At 41.8% G+C, this 18,718-nt stretch overlaps 2 protein-coding genes across 2 annotated transcripts; one reads left to right on the top strand and one right to left on the bottom strand.

Moving 5' to 3' along the window:
- Positions 1-434: 434 nt before the first annotated feature.
- Positions 435-2,531, bottom strand: rasd2b (RASD family member 2b). Its single transcript, XM_079337039.1, has 3 exons — positions 2,387-2,531; positions 1,293-2,098; positions 435-1,116 (listed from the first exon to the last, which is right to left on the bottom strand). The coding sequence occupies exons 2-3, from the start codon at positions 2,056-2,058 to the stop codon at positions 569-571; spliced, it is 1,314 nt and encodes a 437-aa protein (XP_079193165.1). The 5' UTR covers positions 2,059-2,098; positions 2,387-2,531; the 3' UTR covers positions 435-568.
- Positions 2,532-2,574: 43 nt separating this feature from the next.
- On the top strand, positions 2,575-18,710 carry mycbpap (mycbp associated protein). Its single transcript, XM_079337037.1, has 19 exons — positions 2,575-2,767; positions 3,868-4,001; positions 4,104-4,254; positions 5,135-5,232; positions 6,351-6,534; positions 6,770-6,885; positions 6,978-7,128; positions 7,392-7,507; positions 11,505-11,617; positions 12,357-12,459; positions 13,299-13,506; positions 13,632-13,819; positions 13,952-14,098; positions 14,796-14,894; positions 16,148-16,272; positions 16,390-16,484; positions 16,559-16,653; positions 17,830-18,012; positions 18,497-18,710. The coding sequence occupies exons 1-19, from the start codon at positions 2,704-2,706 to the stop codon at positions 18,605-18,607; spliced, it is 2,481 nt and encodes an 826-aa protein (XP_079193163.1). The 5' UTR covers positions 2,575-2,703; the 3' UTR covers positions 18,608-18,710.
- Positions 18,711-18,718: the final 8 nt, after the last annotated feature.

The raw sequence follows: 18,718 nt of genomic DNA, 5'->3' as shown, positions 1-18,718 counted from the left end.
TCCAATCTGGATATTGAGGATGTGTGGGATTCAGGCTGTGGACTCCTGGATATCATGAGTCCTGCATGAGTCGCACAAAAGAAGAAGAAAAACACACACACAGGAGGGAAAAAAAGAGTGGGAGAGAAAGAGTTGATGTGAAAGTGATTTCTGAATATATATTATGCAATAATGCAAAAGTCAAGATCCTGACTCAACATCCTCCCACATTCTCCTTCATGGCTGTGTTGCACAAACAGACAGACAGACAGACAGACAGACAGATAGATAGATAGATAGATAGATAGATAGATAGATAGATAGATAGATAGATAGATAGATAGATAGATAGATAGATAGATAGATAGATAGATAGATAGATAGATAGATAGATAGACAGATAGACAGGTAGATAGATAAAGCTTGTTGTATTAAAAAGCAAGATATGATGCTATTAAAAAATATTTTATTTTGACATCGAAAGTGCATATAGTTAAGACAAGCATAATGCAAAGCGTTCTCATTAAATCATTGTTTTATTCATTGTTTATTCGCCCTGCTGCCCTTCTCGTCATACTTTTATTGTCTTTCACTGAATTTGACATTTTTCCAGTGCTCTGCCGGACTTTCTCTCCGTATGAGGCCCAATAACTTGTCGGAGATCAGTGCTAAAACTCGGCCGCCGAGCCAGTGGGTACAGCATGCCGCACGCATCATCGCGCCCCAGAGTCTGGTTCCCTCTTTTCCCGGGCACACGGCCTGTGCGCATCGCCTGGTATGATCGGAGGGAAACTTTACGATGCTGAGACGGGCCGGTTTCAGTCGGAAGTCCCCCTCTCTTTGCCAACGTCTCGAAGACTTTCTCAAGATTTGTACTGTCCTTAGCAGATGTTTCGAAATAGGCGCAGTCATCACCGAGAACTTGGAGCACCTCTGCTCTAGATATTCCCCTCTCAGACTCCAGGAGATCCACCTTGTTGGCGCAGATCACCAGGGGAACCTCAGGCTTTGCGCACTGATCGGGCACAGACGATTTGGCGAGCTTAGATTTAGCAGCCAGAATCTCCGTTCGCAGGTCACACACCTCTTCGAAAGAACTCCGGTCATCCAGACTGAACACAAGAAGAAAAATGTCTCCTGCAAAAATAAAAAAAGCGAACAAATCAGATATTTTCATCTTTGGAGTTTGCTTTTTACGCATATCATTTAATAAAGCCTTTACACATGCACCAAACACCTGCAGGGCTCCTCTGGTACAGACAAACTACCAACATGAATTTAGAGTTTTAAGAAATGAAAGAGAAAATACGCACCAGTGAGGATGGACAGCCGCCGTTTGGCTGGGAAATCCCTTTCTCTGGACGCGTCAAGAATGTCGATTTGGTAGGTTTCTCCGCGGATACGAAATAGCTTTCTGAGGAAATCCTCCGAGGTAGGGTTGTAGTCCTCCACAAATCCATCCCGAAGGTATCTTCTCAGGATAGACGTCTTTCCGACCCGCGGCGCACCAAGAACCACGATGCGCTTACAGTTCTGCGGCTTGGTGGAGCAAAGCGGGTCTTGTTGCTCCTGGCCAATCTGTCGCTGTCGGGTTTGACCGTGAAGAACCAGAGCTGCAAGCTGATCCAGCGGGGATCTCTTGCAGGGATGGCTGATGCTGGGAGAGGACAGCTGCCTTATGGATGACCCTGAACGCGTCTTTTTGTCCTGTTTCCACTGAGACGTGGCCACTTTAAGTATCCCCAAGCCTGCTTTTATTCCCGATGAACTCAGGTGCTGCGACGCGTTTTTATAAGCGAGTAAGACTTTCGAGGACCCAGCACACTGTCCGTCCATGTTCCCACGAAACTGGGAAGCATCTGTGGTGGAGCGTTTGAGCTGGTGCGTAACAGGGATGGAGGCGATCTGTGCGCCAGCGGACATGCTGCTCCTGTCCATAGTCGTGAAACAGCTTCGAGCCGTGGTTCCGCGAAAGAAGCGGAAAAAAATATGTGACGTTAACGTCAGGCTATACTTTGCCTTTGGTGCAGTGGCTGCTATCACTTGTATATATAGGCCATCCCAAACCCCCGTGTTCATCTGCGTCACGCTGATTGGCAGGACTTTTCGTTGTGTTCTCCTATAAAGGGAAAAGTGGCAACATTACTTTCTTTTCTTACAATTTTCTGAAGCGCCGTAGACCTACTTGAATTGCATGATTCTTATGCTATTAGATAAAAAAAATAAATAATAATAATAATAATAATATCATTTTAGGCGTTTGTTGTTGCTGTTGTTAATATTAGGCATGAAATAATAATAATAATAATCATCATCATCATCATCATCATCATCATCATCATAATAATAATAGTAATAATAATAATAATCATCATCATCATAATAATAATAATAATAATAAACCTACACTTCCCAATAGCTTTCTTCCTATTTGTAGGCTTCATCATGATACACATTCCTCTTCTTTTCTTTTCATTTGGTTTAAATTGAGTGTTGTTGAAATAAGTTGCACTCCTGACGGTTTGTTGAGCTGTGTTTTAAGGTTTTAACACTAAATACAGAGAGAAAGAGACTACAGGGCAGGCAGACTTTATCGCTCCGTCGTTTAGTGTAGCGTCCGTTGCCATGGTTACCATGAGAGGAGGAAGACTTAGCAGCGCTAGCTTTGTTAGCATCGTTTGTTATCGCTGCAGAAGTTGCCAGTGAGAGTTTATTTATGGGCAGATGGACTACGTGAGCCGTGGCGTTGAAACACAGAACAACAAGCTAAAACCTCTAATTCAGCCAGGTGAGCTAACAGCCATGCTGTGTCCTCTTCCTTGTTCCCTGCCTTCCTCTCTCCTAACTGAGTTAGCTCTATTTAAACACTGAGCATACTGTTCTTCAAAACGGGCCTTTAATTAGTCAATTAAAGTAGTGATCGAGCTTCATCGACGTTTATCAATGTAATGTTGTAGGCTAGTTAATGACAACATGGCTACTTTTAATGCTCCTGTGGTGAGTTTTTATCTGGCTACAAACTGAAATGTTTATTGATGTACAAAAGAAAACCAGACACCAATTCATTGACAAGATTTTAGCCTAGTAATAATTGATGGGTGTAAGTTCTGCTGGTGGATGTCAGAGGAGTTAAAACAGGGTAAAGAAACAAAACAGTTATTTTCTACAGTGAAGATTCACAGTGAGCGATAAGAGGGAATGCTAAAAGATTACATTTTCTTTAAATATAGCCTATAAATACTTTCATATGTACCTCAGCAAAGATGTAAGACATAAAACTTTATCCACAGCAGGCACTGAATACCACAAAAACACATAGTTGCTCACAGGTGCAGTTTAATAACAAAACAACTAAAAGTTATCCAAGAAATAAAAGGGGGAACAAAATCCACTCTAAAGGGGAAAAGTTGTATTGTGCAAGTGCCTAAAGATGTTTTTTTGCTGTATTGCATTTGTTCAGAGTAGAGCAGTAATCCGTCTGTGTGGATCATCAGAAGCGAGGAGTACAAAAAGTCTCGTCCAGAGATTGGGCCAGTGTCATTGGCTTTGGTTAGCTTGAATTAAAAAGACATGAAAACATTGCAGCATCTGTTTTTCCGTCAGGGAAACACAAGAACAAAGCACTTTTCTGGAAATCTGTGTCAAGAAAGTAATAACCAACGCTTCAAAGTGTAAAAGTATTTTGTGTGGCTTAAAGTTACAATATAAACAGAAATGTTTAACTATGTTAGTGTTTCTTTGTAATCAATATTTCATGGTATCACAATTGTTAGAGCACTTACTTACAACACAATTATCAACTTATACATTAATGATTGTCATTAATAATGAAAATCTGGGAGCATGGAAATAACAGACAGCGCACACTGTTCCTTTTCTCTCCTCCAGAAAGCAAGACGCCCAAAACTACAGAGGAGCTGAACATCCTGGGTGATGATCGACCCAACAAGTCTGACCTCCACGCTCTGACCACTCACCCACGAGACGCTAACAAAGTACTCCTGCCACAGAATTCACTTCATGTGAGGAATTACATTACTCAAGATATAATGTAAATGACTTGGCGGTCTGTAGGACTCACATGAGCAGTTATTGTTGTACGTGTTACTGCATTGTTTCTGCAGCTTCACATCCCAAAGCCACCCGAGGGACACCGAAAATCCTCGCTCATGGCCTGTGTGGTTGAGACGCTGCCAGATGATGGAGCAAGAAAATCTGTTTCAGGGGCTCAACAAGGAAACCTGGACCCAGAGCCCCGTCCTCTTAACTACACAGGTCAGCTTTTTCACAGCCGTTAACATTCAGAACAGGAGCCTTTCAAAATATTTCCTTTATTAAGAGCGAATGTCTTTCCCTCACAACACAGACATGGTTACGCTGCCTCAATAGTTTTTATGTTTTGATTTTGTTCACACTATTTTTACATCCTCAGAAAGATATATTCATCATACTCTGAATGAAGTGGGCACAACTGTTTTATTGAAGCATAAACTTTGAACTTCTTCTCTTGTCCTGGTAACGACAGACAGCAGCACAATTTACAACACTTCTGACAGACATGGGCTAAGCAGCTAAACATGAGAGAACTGAATGTGTTAAAAGACAAGAGTCAAACAGAAACCACATTAAAATATGTATTAGGCAGAAAATCTCAAACCAAAGGTACGTTCTTAAATATCAGGTGAAAAGCACCCAGTGTGAGCAGCTCTGGAAGCGTCAGGTCTTTCTAGAATTATATTCCAATGAAAGGTAACAAGGAAACCTGAACTCCTTTTCCCTAGTTCAGTTCTGACCTTTGGAACAGGCATTAAAAAAGTGAGAAGGTCTCTGAACTCTTAGGATGAAGGTACGAGGGAAGCAGAGCTGAATTCAACGTGTCTGTGAGACTGACAAACAGAAGATCCTGTAATGCTGTTTAATCTGAGCTAACCTCACTGTGCCTCTAGTATCTCTCAGTCATTGTTTAGATACTTTAGTGTGTCTCATTCATTAGTTCTTCAAATTTAAAACCATTTGAGGACGTCAAAGGAAATCGAGTTCAAACATTTTGTCGGCTAATTGCTGTTTCAAGCAATACAGAATTCCATAAGAAAGGAGGGTTTCATCCCATTAGTAAAAGGCTCTCACTTGTTTCCTTCTCTTTCTGGACTTGAAGGCCTTCAGCTGGATCACCAAGGGATGGTTCTTCCACACAGCATCCTGGGTAGTTTGGAGGATTTCAGGACTTATTTGGAGGCCAAAGGGGAGATGGAGGTGAGATCAGATGGAATATATATATTTACAGTAAAACATCAAATAAAAAGCCATCCACATTATCGGCCCAGTCCCTTTTACCAGCCTGCTGTCGCTGCACGCTTTGACAAATAAAGGCAGGTTTCCACGAAAAGCCTGGATGCAGTTTGTGTTGTAATAGTTTGTGGATTGAAATTAAGAATAAATAGCAGCACGGCGTGAATAAAATGAACGACAACGCTTGTGTAAAAATAATAATCGGGCTGTGACAGAAGCAGAGCATTTAGAACCTGTCTATTGACATCTCCTTTACCACTCACACATAATGTTATCAATTTGTTAAGACCAAGAAAGTTTGTGATCCAAGGTTATACCCAAAGGTTGGATCTCTTGTACTTGTTCAATAGCTTTATTATTTACATTCACTGTCAGTGTTAGTTATTTAGATACCTTAATCCAAACACAACAGACTTTGTTTTATCAACACTGAGAATTGATTGATTATTTATTATCCATTCTCACACTCATTGTAACTCGTCTTGTAGAATGTTGTTTAGTTCACCTTTTGATGGAGCAGCTGCATATATTGCTGAGTCATCCATAGTACCGTAGTCATCAATGCAGCAGAGTCATGAACCAACTGGGCAGCCGTTGGTTCTGACGAGAGTGTGTGAATATGTTCCTGAAAAACAGGAAGAAGGTACGCAGCCCAGGAGCTTCTGTCTTTTAGCTCCCTGTGACTCATTGAAGGTAAAAACAGTCGGACCACCAGGATCTGCTGGGCAACACTGACACACATCACACATCTGTATTTCTTTAAAATGTTCAATTCATTGTCCCCAGAGGTCAATTCAATATGCCAACAGCTGACACTGTACACAGAGCTGAGATATCCTCGGCTGTGAAAGTCGATGGGAAGGATCAAATGATGAATTTACTGAATTTGAATTTGACAACTTCACTTAAAGATTCAGAAATTTGATCTTATCTAATAGATGTTAAAAACAAACAACAACAAGAAGTCTTATCAAAGAAGTAGTCGCCAGGATAGTCCTTCATTTGGGCAAATATGTTCAAAGAAATAATGATATAACTGTGTGTGTGTGTGTGTGTGTGTGTGTGCTTCCTCTTACATTCAGTGGGTGAAGACTATAGCAGAGTGTCAGAGAGATGCAGCCTCTGAGGCTTGTGGCCGGCCTCACTCTGACGCTGTGAGGAAAGATAGTGTGACCCCTTCAGCTTTCAGAAGCATTCAGAGGAACGCTCTGCAGCACTGGCAAACACACATGAGGCAGCGCAGACAGCAGCAGGACTTCTTATCTGGTGAGCTGATTACAGAGCGCAAAAACTCCCATACCAGTATTTAAATGAACATGAAAAATTAAAGAAATGATTTCACGAATCATCATGACAAAAAAAAACCTCCAACATGTCATTTAAATGTTATTTTTTATTTTTATCAAATCATTGAGCAGCCTATTGCTCTTTGACTTGAAGGATTCATTTTTGTCTCGACTCTGTCTTCCTTTTCATGAATCTTCGGCTCTTCTCTGTCAAGACCGTCTGGACAGGCCGGTGGAATTCTTACTGATGAACCAAGCGAACCATTTCAGAGAAACTCAGGAGCAGAGGGAACTTTTAAACCATGTCCTGCCGCTCGTCCGCTCTGGATACGTATGAAACACTTTCTCTGCCACCTGTCAGACTCTAGATTGGTTTTCTCTGTGGCTTCTCTCTTCTTGTGATGTTTTGTCTCCATGTTTTAGGGTTATCATGTGGGCAGTGAGTTTTGGAGTCTGCCCCAACGCTATGGAGACGAGATGAGTGGCATCACATCCACTCTGACTCAGACAGAGCAGGGCAGACAGGAAGCTGTCACACATGTCGGGCAGCCAAGCAGCATACGCCAGGAATCAGGTACATCTTTAACCTCACTGACTGATTGAGCAGTCATCTGAGACTTAGTGATGTACCTGTATAAAAATAGAAAAACAGGTTTAAACTGTCAGCACTTTGCATGAAGAGCAACCCCAAAGCTTCTTCAAACAAGCTAATGACAGAAGATGAATTACAGAGTTACGTTTTGTATTTCACGACAGCACTTGTTTTATCCGCTCTCTACCAGAAACTGCTCTGAAACGACAGTGACTCGATTATCTCTGTTTGTGTTTATCCTGTAGGAATAATGTGTGAAACTCTGCGTCTGGCCTCTCGAACCTGGGACCAGAGTGCATACTTGCAGCAACAGTACCAGGAGCTCGGAGAGGTTCTAAAGGAGATGGATATCAAAAAGCCGGTAAAAAAAATGATCTTACCAAAAACTACTTTGGTTCAGTGGAAATTTAAAAGCAGAGCATTAAGACCGCGCTAATCTACCTAATGTTGCTCCAATGGGACACATGTCCACTGTCATATCTGAGAGACGGGACGACTTTGTCCCACCACTCTGTTTTTGTGTGTCACACATGACAGACTGTCGTCACAGAGGCGTTAATAAAACAGACATCAGTGTTGGCGGACATGTTGTTTGGATTAGGTCAAAAATAAAACTTTTCTCACAGGTCATATAGTTCATAATAGAATGATTGGGGTTAAAGAAAATGATTATCATTTAATGCTAGATTATCTAGCAGATAATTCTCACTGTGTGCTTTACATTATCCTCAACATTATTTTCAGCACGTGTAGAAAAGTATCATCAGCTTCAGCAGACGGGCGAAGCATTACAAACAGTTCACGAGGTAGAAAAGGACAATCCAATTAAGATCTCAATTCATTACTGTTTGGTACAGTTTGATTCTTCCATCCATTTTTGTATATCTGGAGCTGATCCCTGCTGTCATTGGTCGAGATCCTGGGTGCACCCTGGGCTCGTCAATCAACAGGGCTAAAACATAGAGACAGACAACCAGCCACACTCACATTCACACCTACGGGAACTGTAGAGTCACCAATTAACCTAACGAGCATGTCTTTGCACCGTGGGAGGGAGACGGAGAATCCAGAGAGAAGCATCTCTCTGCGAGGAAACAGCCCTAACCACTGCACCATCGTGCAGCCCGTTTGGTGCAATCTGATGCAAATTGATAATAGAACCCCAAAGAATTTTTTTTGATCTGAAAAAAAGGGGTATACTGGGGGAAAATATGAAAATGTGCTAATACCGGCACAGAATTCGTATCTCTCGTGTAACTCTCACTTCATATGCATAATGAAATGTTGCTGCTGCAAAACTGCGACACCCCTAAACTTTTCATATTCTTTTGTGAAAGTTAAATGTTTTAGATGGCAGCCGTCCATCTCTTAAGACTTGTATCGTCATGTTGATGATCTACTAATCAACATGAATATAAACATACTTTATTCAAGCCTAAAATTGCACTTTACTGACCTCCATACTATGTGAATATATCTCCTGTGGTATTAGTTTCAGTCATGGTTTGAAAAAGTCACTTGAAGGAGGCTGTAGCCCTTTTTACCTTTAAATAAGCTTCTGCCTTTCAAAGTATACTAACAAGCCAATTCAGTGAGATTCCCATCTGGGAAACGATTTGGCTGATAAATTGCAAAAAAAATAGGAATTAGAATCGCCACTTACTGTACAATGAAGTTTGAGGATCATCCACTCGATACACCTCAATGATCATTGTACTGCATCATGGACTTTATACAACACAACAGGTTTCTTATGAAAGTTATAGCCTGTTTGCATTTCTAGGCTCATTACTTGTTTCGATGACAACGTGACAGCAGCAGGTTTCCATTTTGGTTACATGAGTGATGTTGGACCCTTTTAATGATGTACTCCAACATGCTTCCATGTTTGACATCACGAGTTGAAAACATCTCAACTTCTAATGCAATACGATTTCTACATGTGCGCTGCATTCACATTGCTCTTGTTCACAACAACTTCAGTCACACCTTATTCTCGGTTATTTATAACGATACACAAGAGCCTCTTGTCTTCTGCACAGTGCAGATCTAGATCGCACATGTTTTATTTCAACACATAACAACATCATTATTGGCGCGCTGGTTGTCCAGGCACACAACCCACCGAAGCTGCTCACACCCTCAGGACACTCTGTCTCTGCTCAAACAGCCTGTGATCATCCTGTTCTGAGTTTTCTGTTCAACCAACACAGACGAGGCGGACAAGCACGTGTACATGCGCGGCAAAGGGGAGGTAAATTAGCATAAACGTGTACATGCGACACACGTGCATGCTCACGTTTCTCCAAAAAACTATAATGTTTGGCAATTAGTATGATGTTTTATTTTATTATCTGGACACCAATAATCACATCTCATCTGCATATTAAGGAGTCTGTGAGGAAATCTGAACATCGTATCTCTTGGCTCATCTTGCCTGGACTTGTGTTGGTTGTGTTTTCTAGCTTTTTATTGGAAAATAGAAATAAAGGCTGTTTGGACGTTTGCTTTCAATGTTCTTGTTTGACACTGGCGGAGGCAAAGATAACTATATCAAACTGGTCGATATTTAATGTTCACATAGAGGCATCAGTATAAAGTTCAGCTTGTTTCATACCCTCCTCGTTGGACCTTTAACACAGAGAAGGTACAGTTATGAAATCTCCATCGCGTCCAATCGTAGCGTAACACTGTTGGGGTAACAGAGTCTGCCTTACTGCTCTCTGTGCATCTCAATGACACAATGACAGAAGGTAAACAGTGCTCCTCTGCACAGCCAGTTCCCATTTCATCCTATTAACACAATAAGTAACAGGTGATGATTCATGAAAACGTTTATTCAAAGTGCTTTTTTGCCCTCTGCTCTCACTCTGCGTCCGTCTGTCACTCTGTTCTTCCCTCTTTCTCTTTTTTTTAAAATCATTTTATAACACATGAAAATCAATCCACATAAGACAGAGCGGGTCATCATAATAAACAGGATGCTTGATGTCTGACATTATAATCATTTAAAGGCTGTAAGAGTGTGTCTTAGTGTCTTTGAAGTCCTAAATGGTGCATGACAGGAGGAATCAGAGTATTCTAAAAAAAGAGACACACAAACAGTGACCTGACATGAGATGAGATGGTAGCAGTGTGTTCTGTCAGGCTGATGTGAGGCTGGGTTGACTTGCTGTCTGAAGTATGTAATGACACATGGTCAGAGACAGAGACAGAGTGTCCTGTCAGCAGCTAACTTGTCTGTGGTTGCGTTACATATGTGACATATATGTGTCAAGAAAAAGATTTTATTTGTTTAAACCTTTTTTAATTACATAATATTTGTATATTTATGAATGCAAACGATTACAAAGGTGGCTGTGTAGTTTACTTTACAGTCTTAATGCTAAACTAGGCTAACCCCCTCCAGACTCCACAATGGTTATTGTCATGTGTGGTAAAAGAAAAAGAGGAGGAGCGAAGTTCAGATAACAACAACTAAACCATTTATTTAAATAAAAAATAGCAGAAGGCAAAAACTAAAACTTTCTCTTTGAAGTCCAACATTCATTTTAAGAAGTCAAACAAGAATCCACAAGCAGCCTCGAGGAAACGTATTACTGAACGTCGATTTAAAGACGCGTGAACTGAGAGACGGCACACTGCCACTAAACAGACATGGGCTAATCAGACACAGGTGAAGGCGATGAGGGAAATCATAAAGGAGGGAACCCAGACAAAAGGAGGAAGTAAGACAAGACACACTTGAGACAAAACTACAAAATAAAACAGGAAACACTATAGACGTACAGAACTCAGGAACGTAACAGTCACAACACACAGGATATAGAAAAACACGACGAGGAGAAAACATGACAGACTAAAGTAGGGATGTGCAGACAGAGGGAAACAAGAGAGACAGGGAGACAGATTAGGAAATAAATCCTCAAAAAGAAACAAGACAAACTAAACAGGTAAATCATGACAGTTATCATCAATCTTAGTGCCAATTTAAATCAAGTATGCCTGAGTGTGGTCGTGATCTTTTTCTCTAATTATCAGTGTGCCTCAGTATAAGCTGAGTGGGCTGTAAGTAACATGATGCTCTGAACGAGGAGGCTTTCAAACATTATAGTTGGAAGAGGTTTAAGGACAGTGTGGCCTGAGGAAGCTTGAGTTTAGCTGTTGAAAACTGGACAGTGTGCTACGAAACACCACGTCCTGTCCCGTCGAAGGTTTAATTACACACCTACCACTGTCCTCTCTGGCTCTACATTTGGTCTGAAAGGGACTCTGGCTGTGACTGTCATGACAGGGAACAGCCTGTTGAAGGGCATAAATATAACACCCTTGTTGTTTTTCCTGAACCTTCCATGCAGGACATCAGTGGCCTGGAGGTGATTGGCTCGTGCAAGCCGTTTACTCATGTCACAGTGTGCCGTAGCCCGTCATTGGAGAAGGAGGAAGAAGAGACCAAGAAGATGAAGGAGGAGTGAGAAAACAAAGATCTTTACTCTGATTTACTAACTGCTCAAACATTTCCCAAACTTCCAGACCAAAGTCTTTTTTTTTTTGGGACTGAATATGTGAAAGTCAGTCCTTCACACAGTCTATTCTATTCTGAATATTAACACAATGCTGGACTCAAGAAAGCCTGCTTTGATGTATTTCTACATTTCTACAGTTCACTTAGCAGACACTTTTTATCCAAAGTGAGGTTCAGTTTCTTTTGATAATTGCTTTGCATTGAACTGTCCCTCAACGTAGTGTTGTACTTTAAATCGGTCTTGGTCTTGAGATCACTTTTTGAAGTTCTCGGCCTCGTCTCAGACTTGAAATCAAAATTGTTTTTATTCAGTCATGTCTCTGTCTAGGACTGGTCAATACCGGTCAAGACCACCAAGTCACTCCTGTGACTAGAAGGAAAACACCCATTTCTAGGACAACAAATAACTTCATTTCATTTGTAGTTTGGTTTTTATCTTGAGGCCAGGTGAGTGACGCCCCCCTGCACACAAGTTTAAGATTTTTCAGTGATTTTTGTGGGCTTTGTCTTGTCTTGGTCTTGACTCGATTTCGTTCCCTTGATGTCTTGGTCTTGTCTGGATAGACCATGTGGTCTTTGAGTGGAGGCGGGCTCAGTCTGACTCAGGCTGTGGGAAGCTAATGACAAAACGACTCTGTCATTGTCGAAGTTAATAACTGAGTGCTTACTGCTGCTTCCTCCACAGGGACCCACTGGCACAGTACATCGATGTTCACTCAGATAACCTCCTCGTCCCTGCTTTAAGGGTCTGTGGTCAGCTTGCTTGCTGGACTGGAAACAAAAAGCAGGTACAGAACGACATGCCTTTATTTCATAATCCCCCTGTTTTCTGATAAACTTGTTTTATTGTTGTCTTCATAAATGCAGTGTGGCTTACATTCCCAAAGCTGTTGCTCGCTCCATCACTATAAAGTCACAAGAGTTTCATTAGGTGTCTTCTTTGTCAGTTCCCTTCAAACATGAAGTGCAATAATTGAAAATACTTTTTTTTTGTTGCAGCTTTTTAAAAGGCAGCCCTTCAAGGAGTTCAGTTTCTTCTTAAAATGCTCAATTTGTGACCGATTTCTGAAAAAGTGTCAATAAAAGTCATCTATCAGCTGAAAAAAAAAGAAGAAAGTTAACGCTAGCATGCATGTTTCCTCCAGATCTATAAAGGCACAGGGAACCAAACTCTCTGACTTTAAGAGACGGGGATCTAAGGGAACGTTTATATTTAGAATATCAAAGAGGTGAATGTGGTACATGATGATTACTATAAGGTAAAGTGCCTTTATATCAATGCTTCATGTAGTTCAACGTAGTGACTGTATCAATCAAAGAGTGTCGTAGATACATATTGGTGAACAGAAAACATAATGAAGCAGTTTTGTTCGTGCTGCGTTGTCACGGCTCAGCACGACTTTATGTGAATCATTTACAGATGGGAAGGCAGGAAACATGTTGGATGAAATAAAGAGGGACAAATTTGACTGTTGACACCACCAAAAACATTTTGGGAAATTTTCAGGAGTTTTGTTCATGTGTGAAAGCACATTGACACTTTAATTAACTAACAACATGTCATTGTTATCTTGCTTTTCTACCTTTGAGCCTTTGACCTGTGCTTCGCTCCTTCTCACTTCCAAAGGGACTCATTGATCAGGGAGAAGTAGGAATCAGTGCCACCATAATGTTTGAGACTCTGACTGGAGAAACGGCCTCCTCTCATCTGGATCTACACAATGAGGGCAGCACGGCCATCTTCTACAGCTGGCAGCAGCTTCCCGTGCCACACAGCTTCCCGAACCTGAGATCCCAAACAAAGCGCACACATTTCTACTTCAACTGCTCCTCTGGTACACACAACCAACATCACCTGCTGATCCAGCTTTACGTCACACACTGTTTGCTCCTGTGTCAGCACATCTTTCTGAACTGAACCCGTATCTCTGCTTTCCGCATTGCCTCTCTCCCGCCCTAGGTGTTATCCTTCCAGGTGGCACCAAGCGGGTGGAGTTTGTCTTTAAGTTGATGGAGCCAGGCATCAAAACCGAACTGTGGCAGCTTAACACCCACCCAGTGCTGCTGGGTGGAGCCTCCATGCAGGTCACACTGAGAGGGCTGGCTCTGTACCAGGACACAACGGCAGACCAGAGGCGCTTCCTAGAGGTGCTGTACGATAAAATGAGTAACGTCGTTAATGAGACACCGAACGCCTGGAAACTTTAGCTCCAAATGTTCTCAGAATCCGTCTCCTGTCTTCTTATTTGACGGTGTTTCTCGTGTGTGTTTTGAGAGCAGACGAAGCTGGAAAAGACAGTGACGGTGAAAATGTGTCGGTCGATTGTGTATGAGATGCTACAGGGGGTCAGGAGCCAGGAGAGACCCGGCTCGCCTGCAGAACTCTACGTCACTGAAGAGCAACGATTTTTAGTGAAAAACCCCAAGGTAACCCCCTTAAAGGCCGAGTCCTCTCCTTCAAGCATTTCACACTCAGTAGTAAGACAACGTGTTTTATATGCACGCTATCTGCACAGAGGATGATTCATTCATACATTTTAATTTTTATTTTTTAGTGCAGTTAAGACATCTGACTCTCTATAAATTACTGTCTAGTCATGTATGAGACGGTTGTCTTTGTCGTAGTTTTGTAGTTGTGGTTGGAAAGAAAATAATCAATCTGTCACTGCTGTCCCTCCAAAGCTGAGTTTTTCTTGCTGCTCGTCATAATTCAAGATAGCTCATCAACTAAGGTAGACCATCACTGTTAATAACCGAAACCATACAGCGTACAAAAGAAGTTATGTTGCCACGGCAACGAAAACGACACACAACATTTCCTGGGTTTATCGGGGTGGTCATGACATTTCTTTGTAAATAGAGAACGTGTCACGATCCTGCAGTATGGATACAAGGAGGATTTCTCCTTACAAAGCCTCACATGTCAACAACAAATATGAAGTGATTACAGCTCTCTTGGCCTTTCCCATTGTATAACTTCAAAGAAGCAGAGACTCACAGTTATTACATGAATCATGGTTGTTAGAGAAGGATAATACCACCCTGTAGCCTCACGGTTGTTACCGTCCACACGAGTTTGCTGTCACGTTTGTGCTCCTGAGAGAAATGTCCTTCATGGTTGTAGTTGCAGTTCCTTGACGACACAGTGGAGGACTTGAAGAAACTGTGGCAAGAAGTGAATCCAGAACACACGTGGGATCTGTCTGTGGATTCACTCCGACAGGTACGGACATTATGTGGTGTTACAGGGAGAAATAACATCATATACGGAAAGCTGACGTAAGGTGAGGGGAGTTTAAGATGAGCACTGTTTGAACAAAGAGAATCTAAAAGACCTTTACTCAGTCCATTTAAAAAAGACCAGACCACAGAGGAATCCAACAAAGAAGAACACAACACAGTGAACAAAGATCAATGATCCCTACTGCATCTCCGAGGTCGCCCATGAAGCAGTGCCTCGCGCTGAGTCGGAAAACTCAGCCTTCAAATTTATCATTACATTAATCATGTTTTGTGCTTGTCCTTTGCTGTCACGTGGAAAGGTATTCTTTCAACCAATCAAGTGACTGTAGTGCATCTAAATCCAGTGTTTATTTGGCACCCCAACAGAAATGTACCCAAAAAGTATGAGCTAACTTTTGACAGTGGAAACACCAATAAATGTGTAGCGTACAGTACAGAACTGAGCAGGACCGCATGGTGGAATCGTGGCTAAAAGCAGCCTTTTTAAGGATGGTAGACGGGTTTCACTTCTGCTCACTAAAGAGGAAAAATATGTTATTACAGGGTCTTAACTCTCAATAAAGAAAAGAACATTCTTTTCTGCAAAACACTCAATCCTCTTTCTTTAATTTAAAACGTGTCATGAAGATATAAAAGTAACAGGCATCCAGCATCATGGTGGTGAAGGGTGACAGCCCCCTGTAGGCTGATGCTAACATTATAGTCAGTAAGACAACTGAACACAACAATGCAGCCTACTCAGAAAACATACATATTTTATTGAGCTCCTACATCGACACAACCAGCTGGACTCGTGAACAGTCAGGACTCTGTGTTCAAGCATAAGTCCAACAACTGTTTTGTGTTGTGCCACCTTTAAATAGAAATAGTTGAATGTACACAACATTACAGTTTAGACCAATGTTCAGTCTTCTCAGGTTGTTTCCTCGTTTTTTAGTTGTATTAGTCTTATCACTTGGACTTATGTTTTATGATGTTGCATTATTTACAGTACATGTATTTCAAATGTGTATGGACTAAACCCCCGTACACATTTTAAACATAATTATTAAAGAGTGCAGTAACCTCTCACTAAGCCTTGAACTCTTAACACATTGTCTTTTCTGGGGACATTGATTGAACCACTGCTGCCTTGAAATCTTTGTATTTTATTGTGCCTTAAATCATTAGGTGCAGACATAACACTGCAATGATTCATTAAAAGGTTTATATTCATCTGTTCCTCTGCTGTAGGCTGTGCTCATGTCTGATCAGGAATCCGCTCGGGAAAAGAACCTGAGCCGGCTCAACTCACTGCGTCTGCAGCTCTCTGAGCCCTCAGTCCACAAACACAAACAGCCAACAGCAGCTGCTGCAGGGTGAGACACAGTCACACATGACTCATGCAATATCTCTCCTCTGTCATACACAAACCCACGCAGCACACCTGCACTTGAGACATGACACGTTTGTGCGGTGTGTGCTGCCCCCTGCAGGCTGCAGCTGTGGAGGAAACTGCTGGACGTGATGGACGACGAGGCCAGGTGTCTCCAAAACCTGCTTCTTCCACAGAGCGAATCCCTGATCTCAGGTGCTGGTCAGATTTACAGAGTTTCACTCAGTCAAAGTTTTGTCAGTATATTTTATATTTACGCTGCGTATCAGGAGCTGCCAAAGAGGAGAGGAGTGGGATGAGGTCCAGATTTAAAGACGACAACAAAGGAGAGTCCAAGTCTGCATCGACTGAAAAGCTAGTGGAGGTGAGGGAAAAGGTGTTTGTGAGGCTGACTCACTGCTCTACACAGAGGAAGACGATGCTGTGTTTTGTCACTTCTAGGATTAGTGTAATTGTGATCATGAATAAGGCATCATATCTGTATGACATGACACATGGCACTACGGGAGACTTCCAGCTGAGTCAACGATGAGTCAGTAACTCGACTCACAACATGCTGTCATTTCATCATTTATACGTCTGCAAATAAACACACGGTTTCTTTGGTTACTATGGACTTTTTCATTTACATGCACTATTATTTTCTACACTAGTTTGCAGAGCAGCCAGTCAGAATTCTCATTAAATGAAAGGAAAGCTAAACACCTAAATGTAGAGTTTCATCAGAGTAGCTTCGCAGTAGAATACAAAAGAAACCAGTCTTTTCTTTTTGTTTGCAGTGTTGCTGCCAGGGCAAGATAACAAACAATAACCATTCATAGGATAGTATGCTAATCAGTGTTTTCTTGCTCCCACCTGTGCTCATTATACGAAGCATTATCCTCGTCTGAAATCAGAGTTTAGGATCTTGAAATATCAGGGACTGGTTTGGTTAAAAATAGACGCGATGCTGCGTCCTGTTGGCTCAGTTTGTCAACACATCCACAACAGTCTCGACTGTGACTCTGGACCTGTTGTGTCTCCCTGCTGGTTCACATCTCCATCGTCAGTCAACAAAGGGAAAAAAAAAAGGACAGCTGAAGTAGCCTTGAGAGACGCAGCCCTGCTCTGTGACTCTGAGTATTTGAGTATTTTCTGTCTTTGTATTTTGCTGAGTGATGTTTTCCTGTGTGTGACGCTCAAGTCATGAGTAAGGTACAGCCTATTACTCACAGGGTGCCATGGTAACAGAACACTGTGTGAAAATGTGCACCTGCTCTCAAATAGTGTGCCCAGGGTGTGAATTAATAGCACCTTTACCCATTCAAGCCATCTGTTGTACACACACACACACACACACACACACACACACACACACACACACACACAACAGCTATACGTTAGCTCAAACAGTCATTACGTGGCAAATAAAGGAGGACATTAAATAAGGGAGGATTCTGGGAGAGGACCAAACAATGCAGAAGATAATTTGATCACTCTGCTGTAATTCACACAAACAGGTTTTGCTGATTTGTCTTCAATCCGTCCTTCGTGTTTGCAGGACAGCAAGAAGAAGGGGAGAAGGAGGGATGAAGCGACAGCGAAACGCTCCAGAGGAAAACAAGAGAAGGAGTCAGCTTTATCGACTGACGGCCAGATAGAGAGCGACATTCAGTGGCCTCCTGAGGAGGATGAGCTGAGTGAAAAGATGACAGAAATGTACACTCGACTCCTGCACAGAAAGGTCAATCTTTTACTCATGTCTTATAACAGCTGCTTCAGTTTGTTTTATCAGACAACTCTCCTGCTTTTAACCTCACAGCTTACTTCAATACATCAATAGAAGTCTCGCACCAGACAAAAATCCTTGTACGACATTTTACCTGAGGGGTGTCGGACAGGAGCCCCTGTGTGGAGTTTGCATGTTCTCTATTAATCACGTTCATTGTTTATAGTAGAAAGTACTGATGTAATGAAATGATTGAATGAGATTATTTATGAGGAAATATAAAGGGAAGTTTTACCTGTTTCAAATACAGTTAGTGATTGCAGCACAGAAAGAGAAAAAAAGAAAGGAAAAGAAAAAGTCCAAATAAATTGGATTTATGTATTGAACAAGAGTTTATGATAGTCCTGGTTCCCCCAACGCTTGATCACCAATTGCAATTTTTGATCAGTTTATTCTGCGCGCACTCACATTCACGTTTATTCGTTTGTCTATCTGGCAGGTCTATTCTCTGATTGAAGACCTGGTGGACAGCCTGTGTGATCTGATGGATGAGCTTGATAAGAGACATGAACATGAACACGTGCGAGGCACGGCCACGAGAGCTCAGTGAATACACAACCTGACGTCATAAATATGTGTGAAACATGGGATCTATTATTGTAGGCCATGGTAAAATCAATAAACGTTTATCGCTTGTTGCACAGTGGCTTGAATCTATGTG

This window comes from Symphodus melops (assembly GCF_947650265.1).
Source record: "Symphodus melops genome assembly, chromosome: 2".
NCBI classification, from domain to species: Eukaryota; Metazoa; Chordata; class Actinopteri; order Labriformes; family Labridae; genus Symphodus; species Symphodus melops.
This window is presented reverse-complemented; position numbering and strand designations above follow the sequence as displayed.